Below are 12,849 nucleotides of genomic sequence, written 5' to 3'. Positions count from 1 at the left end.
TTCAACATTTAGATAATATTTTAACACTTTAGCTTATTTTTGTATTTGCAAGTCGGAGGCTTCTGCCAAAGTCATTACATGTCGGGGTCTCACCGTGCTTTCTATCTGTCCCCCCATCTCATGTAAATGATGGAGGGCAGTGTTGTTTGGTGGATAGTGCATTGGCCTGGGAGTCAGGAGACCTGGGTTCTGATCTTGTCGCTGCCACAAACCTGCTGTGTGACCTCGAGCAAGTCTCTTCATTTATCTGTGCCTGTTTACCTTCCCATCTTTTGTCTGTCTTGACAATTTAGACCAGGGGTGGGCAAACTTTTTGGCCCTAGGGTCACATCTGGGAATAGAAGTTGTATGGCGGGCCATGAATGCTCACCAAATTGGGGTTGGGGTGTGAGAGGGGGTGAGGGCTCCGGTTGGGCATGCGGGCTCTGTGGTGGGGCCAGAAATGATGAGTTCAGGGTGTGGGAGGGGGCTCCGGGCTGGGATGCGGCAGTGGGGTGAGGGCTCTGGCTGATGGGCGTAGGCTCTGGGGTGGGGTTGGGGATGAGGAGTTTGGGGTGTAGGAGAGTGCTCTGAGCTGGGACAGTGGGGTTCAGAGGGCAGGATGGGGATCAGGGCTGGGGCAGGGGGTTGGGGCGTGGGGAGAGGCTCAGGGGTGCAGGCTCGCAGCGGCACTTACCTCAAGCGGCTCCCAGAAGAAACGGCATGTCCCTTCTCCAGCTCCTATGCGCTCATTGGAGCGCTGGAGGGGGTCATTGGAGCACGTAGGAGCCAGAGCGGGGACATGCTGCGGCTTCCAGGAGCTGCGTGGAGCGGCCCCCGACCCAGCTCCCCAGCTGAAGCGCCAGAGCGGGGCCATGCTGTGGATTCTGGGAGCTGTATGGTGCAGCCCCCGACTCTGCTCCCTGGCTGGAGTGGAGCAAGCCCCAGACACTGCTCCCCAGAGGGAGCTCGCAGGCTGGCTTAAAATGTAGTTTGCCAAACCCTGATTTAGACTGTAGATTCCTCAGGGCAGGGATTGTCTCTTCTGGTAAACCACATGAGTATATACAGTACTTATCATGATACAGCCCTGATCTTGGTTGGGGTCGCTAGGTGCTATTTTAATATAATATAAACAACAACAGCAGCTCACTCTTTTGCTTTCCTCAGACTCTGCCTTCTGTGAGATGATTCTGCATGTCCTGGTCCCCTGTGGTTTGGATTTAGGCATTATTTACCTTTCAGAACTATAACACTTTTTGTACTGCTGGATTCTGCATGATTGGTGTCCTTAAGGATGGGATCTCGGGATTCTGAGCTTTAATTCAAAGGGCTGTGCAGGACAGAAGGATCCAAAAACCCATGCAAGTACAGAATAATTCAAAGGGATAGATGGGGGGGGGGGGGAGGTGGGAATGTTAATAATCGAAAAGAAAGAATAAATAACCAAGGACACCATCAGAATTGTAAATCAACAGCTTAGCTAATACACGGGTGAGAAAATGAGGCATTACCTCCCTGAGGCAGGTATAAATGGGACAGACAAGGACTCGGAAGGGCTCCCCAGTGTTGCTCCTCATGGTGCCGAAGACTTCGCAGAGGAAGGTGATGAACCCCAGCCAACGCTCCACATCGCGCTGCTGCAGCTCCTCCCGCATTGTGAAATCTTTCTGCAAAAGGGACAGACAACAGGCGGCATCAGCAAAACCACATCTCACTGGAAGAAGCAACGGCTGTCTAGGGAGGGAATTAAGAAAAGAGGAAATTGAAACTGGAGGGACAGAGAGAGACAGACTGACTCTTTAGTAATGAGCATGCAGATTACTCAGTGTAAGTGCAGTGGCTGAAATTTCAACACAGCATAAAGCAGGTATTGTAGAAATATCATCAGCAGCTGCACAATGCAATAGAAACAATTGCCCTTTGGCCTTTCGTAACATATGTGAGTGTTCAATTCAATATGCAAAAAAAGTAGGGCTGGTTTAACGGGTGTGGCAAACACAAAAGGCACACGAGCCATGCAGGCAGCACACATACTGCCTGGTTTTTCAGCTCAAGGGAACTCATGTCACCACAGATAAGTTCAGTCTGTCTACACCTCTCTCAAAGTTAGCACCTATAGGGACCACATTGTCCCCTGTGCTAGGACCAGGGCTTCCCTGGGCCGCTGGTGATTCTTGGCTGCTGCAACTGCTCCTTGGCACCCTCTAAATTACAGCAGAGGACTGGCCCCCTGCCCACCTGGATGAGGACCAGGAGAGTACAATGTTGGCATTAAAAAGTCACCCCCTCCTGTGTCATACTGTTGCCACAATGAAGGATTGTGGGAATTATGCAACTCCAGATGCAAGGTCAGGATCAGATGCACAGCGAGTTACGTCTCTTTTCACTGGCCCGCTATCTAATCCATAGATAAAAATGGTGGCTAACAAAGCAGAGAAAGTGAGAACATAAACAGGTGAGGGACAGGGGAAGAAAAGAATGACAGAGAAAAACAGAAATACAATAAAATAGAATCTTAACCTTTTTTAAACAGTAAATTTGGTACTTTACTTTTACAGTGACCAAATAAAAATTATGATACTATAAGTGTATATAGTGCTCAGGACAAGGGGATGTTTCCTAATCCCCTTTCTGATGTTACAGCAGCTTGTTTCAAGAAATATCACAGCAGCCTGCTTATTTCCACTCTTAATTACCTTTCCTTATGATTATAGTTTAGTCGACATAATGCAGAGAAAAATTACAGAACAAGTTCATTCTCAAGTATAACATAAAAAACTACAGGCGAAGTGTGTGTTCAATGTGTGTGTAGCTCCATATATGAAATCCAGCAACTAAAATGCTAATTATTTAAGTATCTTTTCTACATCAGTTTATTCCTATTGATAAAAACTAAAAACGATACATTGTTGCACCCAATGCTCTAATCTGCACCTGCAGTGTGGAGACAGCTGTGCAGAAGAACCACCAGTGAGAAGGGTACTGATTTATAAAGTGCGAAGTACTGATGTTTAAATGCATGTAAGTGAAGCAGTTGCTGAAGAAACCCAAGTGAGAGCTTTGTGATTTATTTTATTATGCAACAATATGTACAAAAGACTCAAGAGATGTCAATCGGTGCCCTCCTAATGCTCAAAAGTGAGCATTCAGTCTCCAGCTGGAAGCACAAGCCTTGCCTACTTGGTGTAGCCCTCTGTCCCCCTCTGGTGGTGGGTAGGCCACCAAGATAGGCCCTCTATAGCAGGGGTGGGCAAATTACGCATCCGGCCCTCCAGACATTTTAATGTGGCCCTCAAGCTCCTGGCAGGGAGTAGGGTCTGGGGCTTGCCCCGCTCCGGCACTCCAGCTGGGGAACTGGATCGGGGGCTTGCCCCGCTCCGCGTGACTCCTGGAAGCAGCGGCATGTCCCCCCTCAGGCTCCTATGCATAGGGGCAGCCAGGGGGCTCTGCAGGCTGCCCCCGCCCCAAGCACCGCCCCCGCAGCTCCCATTGGCTGGGAACAGCGGCCAATGGGAGCTGCAGGGGCGGCGCCTGCGGACAGGGGCAGTGTGCAGAGCTGCCTGGCCGCGCCTTCGCGTAGAAGCCAGAGAGGGGAGATGCTGCTGCTTCTGGGAGCTGCTTGAGGTAAGTGCTGGCCGGAGCCTGCACCCCTGACCCCCTCCCACACCCAAACCCCTTTCCCCAGCCCTGATCCCCCTCCCGCCCTCCAAACCCCTCAGTCCCAGCCCAGAGCACCCTCCTGCACCCCCAACGCCTCATCCCCAGCTCCACCCCAGAGCCCACATCCCCAGCTGGAGCCCTCACCCCCTACCACACCCCAACCCCCAATTTTGTAAATATTCATGGCCCGCCATACAATTTCAATACCCGGATGTGGCCCTCGGGCCAAAAAGTTTGCCCACCCCTGTTTTATAGCCTTGGTTGTTTCATCTCAGGCAGCAGAGGCTAATTCATTAAGATCCAGAGATTCCCAGGTTCGATCTCCACTGCCAACACCCATCCAGAGGTGTTGGTGCTACAGAAGCACCTTCTGTTGGTCCTTTGTCTCTTCCAGTTCTACAGCACCTGGGCACACTCCTGCGTCACAGTCCTTTCAGGAAAGGATATTTTTGAAGTGTGCCATTCCCTTGAGGTTATTTAATAGCTTGTTCTAGAGCTTTCACTCAACGTTTAGTTTAAAAAATATATCGATAGAACAAAAATATCAATGTGACTATTGAGCAATTAAACATAAAAACACTCTAGCATTTGGCCACATGCCTGGACATCTTAACCTCTTCCCTTTGGGACTGGATCACTCCACTAGCCCTCCTTTCTCCACTGTGCTCACATTCTGTCCAGATGGGAGAGGTAAAGCAAAGTATGGTTCAGATTGCATCTCCGAGCACCGGTAATGCTTATAGCTTTGTGCTGAGGTAGAGGGGATTCTTTGATTTTCGTAGCTTTCCATGCTTCTGCCTGCAAGACAGCTCCAGTTCCATGGAGACAGGCACTTTCCCGACACCTGAGGTTTCTCTGCCAGCGCCTGACATCTTTCCATCCCTTTAAAGGCACATCCCTGTGGTATGAGGATGATCCGCACTGCAGAAGGAGCAGCTCTATTCTCCTCAGCCTGAGTTCCTCCTGGGCGCTCCCTGAGAAATGCCTTGTCCTCTCTCCTCCCCTTTTGGGAGCACAGGCTCTACTTTCATGTGGGGTTTACACTTCCTAGCTGCACTGCACCTTCGGTGTAGCGGAGGAAGGCTCCTTGGACTTTCATCATCTCCTTACACAGCCAAGCAGTGCTAGTCACAATCCAACCATTGGCATTTTGCTGCAGGATCTCACACACCCTCCACCAACCCCAATGTCTTCCCCTCCAAATCCTGAGGCTTCCATGTAAACCCCAGTTTCCTGCCTGACAATGTTTACTGAGGCACTGCTATTTCCTGCATGGAACCACATCAATCCAGTTTAAAAGCCATTTAATGTCTAAAGATTCCCAAGGCATTCTGGGAAATTCTTAGCTGCTTGGGATAACCACATGAACTCTGGCACGGTGATTTAAATTGCAAAGCCAAAAACGGCTCCATGCAAGCATAGGTGGGGGGGAAAGAGCCATGTATATATTCAACTCCCCTGTGGATTCACCTTGAGAGATGCAATGGGTCCATGCAGAAACTTGGTTTTGTATTTTTAAGCTTCCTTAAGTAGGCAGTCCCTCTATCATCCCTAAAAACCTATCATAAAAAACCCAGGCTGGGATAACCTTACAGTTTAAATAAGAAATTCCGGGAGATTTATATCTTGATCGTGTCCGGAGAGGTGGGTTTGTTGCCAGCTCAAACACTTCAAGCTGAAAATACACGTTTCCTTATTTACTGTAAGTAATTCATAGCAGATTATTGGGAAACTGCAGGGAGAGTTAGGATGCAGTTTTGGAACTGTGCAGAGAACACTTAAGGGACACTGCACCACATGCTCTTCCTTCAAATTCCTGCTTAACACACACTCCCCTTCAGCAAAGCCTTCCCGAGAAACGCCTCCAAAGAAATTCATTTTAAAAATACAAACATCTGCCCTGCTTTGAGATTCACCCTGACTACCACTGGATGTATCTGAACTGTAATATCTAGCTTTTTAGACTGTAAGTTCTATGAAGCAGAAACCTCTTTTCTTCTTTATCAGTGACACAAAAAGCATAGGGCCAGGGCTAAAATATTTTGGTCATACACTTCCTTTGATTCATAGCAGAGCTGTCATTGGGACAACTGAGCAAAGATGGGGCGGGGTAAAGCACTGGACTGGGACTAAGGAGACCTGGGTTACATTCTCAGCTCTGTCATTGCCTGCTGGGTGACCTAGGGCAAGTCACCTCACCTCTGTGTGCCTCAGTGTCTCCATCTGTAGGATGGGGATAATAATACTGCCCTCCTTTGTAAAGCACTTTGAGATCTACGGATAATAAGAGCTAGGGCTGATGATGAAGACCAAAGGTAGATTAAGGCCATTCTGAAGTAACTAATCAATCATCATCTGGCAACATAAACAGAAGATGCAGCTGCTCGTGGTGAACAAGGAACCGTCTACAAAATGACGCCGCTTATCAATGGTAAACAGCAGACACCAAAAAACCACTCTCATCAGGAGCAAACAAGGCCACCTACTAACAACCAAAGAAAAAGAACAAGAAGAATTGCTGAACAGGGAGCCACCTAAAGAGGAAGCAAACGTCCAGGAGGCAGAAGAAGATCTTATTATCAACACAGACACCCCAACTAAGGAAGAGATCATTCAAGCCATCAAATCCTTAAAAAATGGGAAAGCTCCTGGCAAGGATAACTTGAATGCAGAATTGTTCAAGGTAAATCCTAAATTAGCAGCATCCTGGCCCCTCTATTTACATCAGTCTGGGAAAGGGGAAAAGTGCCAGATGAGTGGACCAATGGGGTTATAGTGAAGATACCAAAGAAAGGAACTCTCAGTGATTGCAATAACTGGCGTGGTATCACACTTTTATCTGTGCCAAGCAAAGTATTGCGTAAGAACATAGTCCAGTGTATATCAGAGGCAGCTGACAGCATTCTCAGAAAAGAGCAAGCCGGTTTTCGGAGAGGGCGTGGATGCACAGACCACATCTTTATTCTACGAAACATAATAAAACAGTGCTTAGAATGGCAACAGCAACTCTACATAAAGTTCATAGACTTTGAGAAGGCCTTTGATAGCATTCACAGGACCAGGCTATGGCATATTCTGTGGCATATGGAATTCCTTTCTGTATAATCAACGTAATCAAAAGCTTCTATTTCAACTTTACATGCAGTGTTGATCACAGTGAGCTCAGTTTTGAAGTCAAAAGAGGAGCACGTCAGGGGTGTGTCATGTCTGCAATCCTCTTCAGCATTGCCATCGACTGGGTAATGTGGCGTACAACAGAAGACATGCCAAGAGGCATTAAATGGACACTCTTCTCATCCCTTGAAGCCCTGGACTTTGCAGATGATCTCGCTCTCCTATCACATACCCAACTCCATATACAAGAAAAAACAACTTGACTCAGTGCATTCAGCCAGCAAACTGGACTGAAAAATCAATCGCAATAAGACAGATATCATGACCTTTAATATTGCCTCACCATCACCAGTATGGATAGAGGCTTATGTTCTCACCAATGTAGAAACATTCACATACTTGGGCAGCACCATCAGCCAGGACAGGAACAAGCCAGGACATCCGGAACAAAATCAATAAAGCCAGGAACACCTTCAGGAGCTTAAATATAGTCTGGAAATCATCCAAATACAACACCAAAATCAAACTCAAGATTTATCAGAGCTGCATACTTTCAACACTACTTTATAGCGCAGAATGCTGGGGAATGAGAAAGTATGACATGTCCAAATTCTCTTCATTCCGTACAAACCGCCTCAGAAAAATCCTCCGTATCTTTTGGCCCAGAACAATCTCAAACCAGGATCTACTGACACAGTGCAGCCAAGAGGATCTGAGCACCATCATTGCCAGGAGGCGTTGGAGATGGATTGGTCATGTGCTTCGGATAGAAACTGATTCCTTCACCAGAGTAGCAATACGATGGACACCTGAAGGCAAGCGAAAACAAGGCCGCCTGAAAACAACATGGCGAAGAGCTGTGGAAGCCCAGCTGAAAAACCTGGGGCAAGCTGGGGAATCATTGAAAGGTTTGCCAGAAACAGACAGGAGTGGAGGAGCTTCATCACTGCCCTAAACGCTAGAGGCGTAATAGGAACATGATGATGATGAAGTAAATAAACTTTTATTAGAAGTCACTACTGCCTTCTACAATGTGGGGAAATGATTCAGGGGACTTAAGTCAATAGCTATTTCTATCCCTTGTTTATCTGGGATTTGCATGCACAATTGCAGTGTTTTGTTTCTGCAACTACTTGTTTAAGTTTGTAGAAAACCTGGCCTGAAAGGTGTAATCATTATGATTCAGAGTCAGCATCATTTAGATGAGGTTCCTCCTAGAACTCACACCTCTCTTAGACCTATTTCATATCTCTGGGACACCATTCAGTTCTGCCCATTCTACAGCTTTAAACCAAACAGTAACCAGGTCCCCTGACTCTGTTACAATTGTAGCCTACTCACAGCCTAAACCAGACAAACAAAAAATTAATTTGGGCTCCAATTTCACCTACTCACTAATGAACTCTTCCAATAAAACCTGCACACTCCTTGGCCTGATTTGCACCCCTTGCTCTGGAGAAGATCAAAAGTGGCAGAGGCTGTCCTGGGGGACACTGCATGGCCCGTACCAGTACTAAACCTGGTTGTACCCACCATATTGTTATGATAAGTGCTGACAGTTAAGGGTGTTGCAAGGATAGAAATAAAGCTCCCCATCCCAAGGAGCAAACAAAGAAAGCCCACACAACCAGCAGAGCCCCTTGTGTAGAAAAGCAGCTGCGAGCTTTCCTATAACCATGGTCTGGCAACACTGCACACCAAGCCACTCAACACCAGGACCTGGCTATCGGTTTCTCAAAGCATCCAGCGCTTCCACGAGAGCAAATCCCTTGTTCCAAGCGACACAAAAGGCCTCGCTGGATCACTGCCGTTTCATTTGTTCCCCACCCGTAAGATCACTCATCTGTGTCTCACGCTGTCCTCCACCTAGAAGACGAGGGAGCCCTTTCGGACCACAATCGGCCAACAGCCCCATTCACCTAGAGCACAGCCAGCCTCCGAGCCACAGTCCGCACTGCAAACAGCTGTCGCTGAAACGCTCGAATGAGAACTAATGTGCTAAGTCAGGGCGGCTACCTTTTCCAGCTGTTCTGTTATTCTAACTGAAGCATCCCTGCTGACAGAGGTAAAGCAGCTTTTACTGAACCCTTCTTAAAAACCTCACTGTGTTTTTTACACCGACTTCTTCTATGAATTGTTTTTATCAGGTAGGCCCCCTTGGGGCTGTGACAGTATCTTCCTGTGTGCTCTGTGCAAGGCCTGTAGGTGGTTGGCATGCAAATAAACGCTATTTTTTAGTGCTTAAATAGCACGTCTCCTCCTCTGAGCACTTTAGGAACATTAAGGGATTCATCATGTGATGACCTCCCAGGTACCGGGACCAGCTAAGGACTCTTTCTTCAGCATTTCCATAGTTTATAGCAAGAATACAAGCAGTGCTTGATGGAGAAGGGTAACTAGCAAGAGAGCAACACTTTTGTTCTATTTATGGGGAGACGGTAAGCCCAGTTCGGCTTGTACTGGTGTAAATCTGGAGTAACTCCCCTGGAGATACTATGGATTTACACTGGTGTAACTGAGCAGAACTATCTGTGTAAGTAAGGCTCTGTATGCTCATAGGAAAAGGAGGAACATTCCCGCAGGCTCTCCTGTCTCTCAACTGCAAGGTTAAGTATAAGAGACCTCAGTCTTTATCACCGCGTTGTCCTGTAGCTTTCAGTACAAGCCATTCTCCTTTGCTCTACCCCTAAGCAATATATATTAATAATATAGAGAGAGCAGTATATACACATACACATTAGAAAGGTGACTGAAAAGAGAAAAAGGAGCCAATTTCTACACTCTAGCCTAGACAGACGTGCATTTTCACACAATGCATTTTTTAAATATCCATGCAACTTTAAAATCTACATTCCTAGCTTGACAAGATTTTTTTTTTTTGGGGGTAATAAAAAAAACCCTGTCCTAATTCTGTCAAATCCTATTTCTTCTCTCAGGCACTGCAAGGAGCATCCATTTTAGAGATCGGATTTTGGCAAAGTCAGGTTTTGATCGTTAAAACTGTGAATAATTGCTGGTTTAATATAATTAAATTAAGGTTTAGGATGGACTTGGTTGCTGACCTATAAACTGCATCCCTTTGACCCGATCAGGATCATGAAACCTCTTTTCAGATCTGCATGCAAATGAAAATGAAGATATCCTACCACTGAATATTCATTCTGGTTCAGAGAAACCAGATCTCAGGCACTTCCAGGCATTTAGCATGCCATCAGAATGCTTCGGCCACCTGAGGATTACAGGTAGCAATGACATCCATCACTGGACGGAGAAACTGGCCCCAAATTCCACAAGCACTAAATTAGCTGAATGTATTATTTGTATCAAATTAGTCACTCAGCTCTATTTATCATGCTTAGCATTTATGTGACATTTTGTGTCCAAACAACTTTATTTAATGTAGCATCTTCCATACGCACAGTGCCCCACAATGCTTTCTACTGCTAAATAATAAATAGTATCTGAGATGGAAATCCAAGAGGTAGAGCTGGGGGAGAGAGCTCTGTGTGCAGACTGGAGATGAGCTGGTGAGGTCAACGAGGTGCTGAGATACAGGAAGGTTGTTTCAGGCTGCATTAGTGAAGGCTCTCACATCACCAATGTGCAGGAAGCTAGGATAAATCCTCGGTAGATTTCAAAATACATTTTAAGTAGGGGCCAAGTTTTTCAAGCATGAGTGACTAAAGTTAGACACCAAATAGTTGACCTGGCCTTTCAGGAGTGTTGAACACCTGCAGTTCCCACTGGCTTTTCTGGCCCACTCCCAGACCATCCCTATGTTCACCTTCTGCTCCCGTTCTATATAAACAACTGGGGCTGCTCAACCTGCCAAACCCTTCATGCAGTCTCCATGCTGAGCTTAAGTGGTGCGTAGGGTCTAGTGCCAATGTGAATCTGGCCTTTAGACAGCATCCTTCACTAGCAGCATGGCACTTATGAGGATGAACAAAACATCACACTGCAGACGTTGGGAGAAAAGGACATAATTCCATTTGGATTTCAAAAAACAACTCAACTGGCCACAAAACTCCCAGCAACCAAAATGACTGCATTACAGGAGCACAAAGGGCTCCCACTGAGACAGAGCTCCATTGTGCTAGGCACTGTACAAATGCACAGTCTACAAAGACAAGACGGACAAAGGGTGGGAAGCGGAGCAGAGAGATGGTGGCATACAGCAGGTCAGTGGCAGAGCTGAGAATAGAACTTGGCCCTCCCGACTCAATAGTCCAGTGCCCTAACCACTAGCCTGCGCTGCCACTCTCATTGACTATGCATTAGCTCTGCTGGAAGAATGGACGCTCAAAACTACCTGTGTGAGTGTGCACCATAAAAACACCATTCTAAAGTGGAACAAAGAGGCAAAGACTTCATGAGGCTGGGATACACACTGACTGTTATAATGAAACAAAATGTAAGAGAACCCCCCTCACCTCCATGAAATTTAATTTGCCATAGAAATGCTTTCTTAACCCAGAAAAAATAACCTCAGGGAGGCAGATTGGCTTGCTCAGCATGCTCAGGTTGTGATGCCAGTGCAATGAGCAAGTTCTCTTTCATCAACTTCACTATATTTTTAAACACGAACTGTATTACTAATCTGAAGATGTCTTGGACTCCAGATAGTCCACGTGCATTCACCAGATTGCTTTCCTCCAGAGCCCACAGATTAAAATACATCCTATTTATACCAGGTAGCAGGCCTGATCTCACAGACCCCTATGACCTGGAGCAAAGATCGTTACAAAACCACGCAGCAAATGCGGAAAGTGTAAGGGGCATCTCAAGAGGTTCCAGATTGGAAGGAAGAGCTCTGATAGGGCAAATTATACCTCTCAACGTACAATACAGGGGTATGCACGAGAGGCCTCAAATGCGAGTGAAGAATGTGCTTAATTATCCTTGGCTAGCAGTGGATGGCCTGCTGAGGGTGCTCAAAAGGGACAAAAATCAAAAGGAACCGCTCTCACTCTCTTGGGCCCAGCCCCAATCCCTGCCCTTGTACTTTCGGAGGACAAGGACTGGGAGGGGCTAACACAGCTGGTAGTGCTGGCCTCCCCATGGGGCCGGGGAAGGAAGATTCCTTGTCCTGGCCCCACCTCTACTTTGCACTGGTCAGCAGAGCTGAGCTGGTGCTGGGGGTGGCAAGGAAGCCTACACTTCTCTCTATTATGGGTGTTTAAGTCTCCATCCAGGCCAATAATTCATGACTAGGAACTTTGCAACATCTTTTAATATGGTTCCCAAAGAGGTTTGTTCAGTGCCCAGTAACTCCCTGCCGGATTACTGGATCAGCACCAATTTGGAGTGTAAAAGTTTACAGTGGCATCAAAATGAGGGTTAATTTAAGCATCAGCACTTATAAAGGAAAAAAAGAAATCACACATTTGAGCTTGTTGCTCTCTAAACACAAGGCTCTTCCTCTGGCAGCTGTACTGTTTGCTTAGTTATTGGCATGGAAGCAGGAAATACTGAGTCAGAAACACTGTGTAAAAAAAACAAAACAGAGCTTCGATATCACGGTGATAGGCACTATATTAAAACTTGAGAGAGAGTGTGCTAAATGCCAACGTGCTACAAAAGGCCAGAGCCTTAAATGGCTGCTTGGAAAGTGTCCGCAATAAATAAAACAGCTCAGAGGAGAGAACCGGCTGACGCTAGCAAGGAGAGCACCCGCCCTTGATCATTTTCACCTCCGCTACCGATTACTATTAAATGCAGTTTCTAGTTATTACAATTCCCTCCCACTGCTTTCCAAAAAAACCCTTCAGAAATTTACTGTGGCAAACCCCACTCTGTATGCCTCCAATACCACCCCACTATCGGATGCTTTAGGACTCAAACTATTACGAACAGTAGCACTTAGAGGCCTTAACCAAAATCAGGGTCCCATTAAGCACTGTAGTAAGTCGTCCCTGCCCTGGAGAACCTACAGTCTAAATAGACAAAGACAGGCAAAGGGTGCGCAAAAGGAAATAGTATCATCTCCATTTTACAGAAACAGTGAGTGAGCTGCCCAAGCCCACATAGAGAGTCTGTAACAGAGGAGGAAATTGAACCCAGTTCTCCTGAGTCCATCCCAGTGCCTTAGCC

The 12,849-nt window shown here is 46.6% G+C and overlaps 1 protein-coding gene across 9 annotated transcripts in view; it reads right to left on the bottom strand.

Annotated features, from left to right (window-relative positions):
• The window catches only part of CTIF (cap binding complex dependent translation initiation factor), a 334,688-nt gene that overhangs the window by 34,566 nt on the left and 287,273 nt on the right, over positions 1-12,849 (bottom strand). For all 9 annotated transcript variants that reach the window (XM_037902488.2, XM_037902490.2, XM_037902493.2 and 6 more), the window contains one exon: positions 1,494-1,649. In XM_037902488.2, the coding sequence (XP_037758416.1) occupies positions 1,494-1,649 (156 nt within the window). The remainder of the gene's footprint in view (positions 1-1,493; positions 1,650-12,849) is intronic.

The sequence above is a fragment of the Chelonia mydas genome, chromosome 5 (assembly GCF_015237465.2).
Source record: "Chelonia mydas isolate rCheMyd1 chromosome 5, rCheMyd1.pri.v2, whole genome shotgun sequence".
NCBI classification, from domain to species: Eukaryota; Metazoa; Chordata; order Testudines; family Cheloniidae; genus Chelonia; species Chelonia mydas.
The sequence above is the reverse complement of the archived record's forward strand: the minus strand, read 5'-3'. Positions and strand labels throughout refer to the sequence as shown.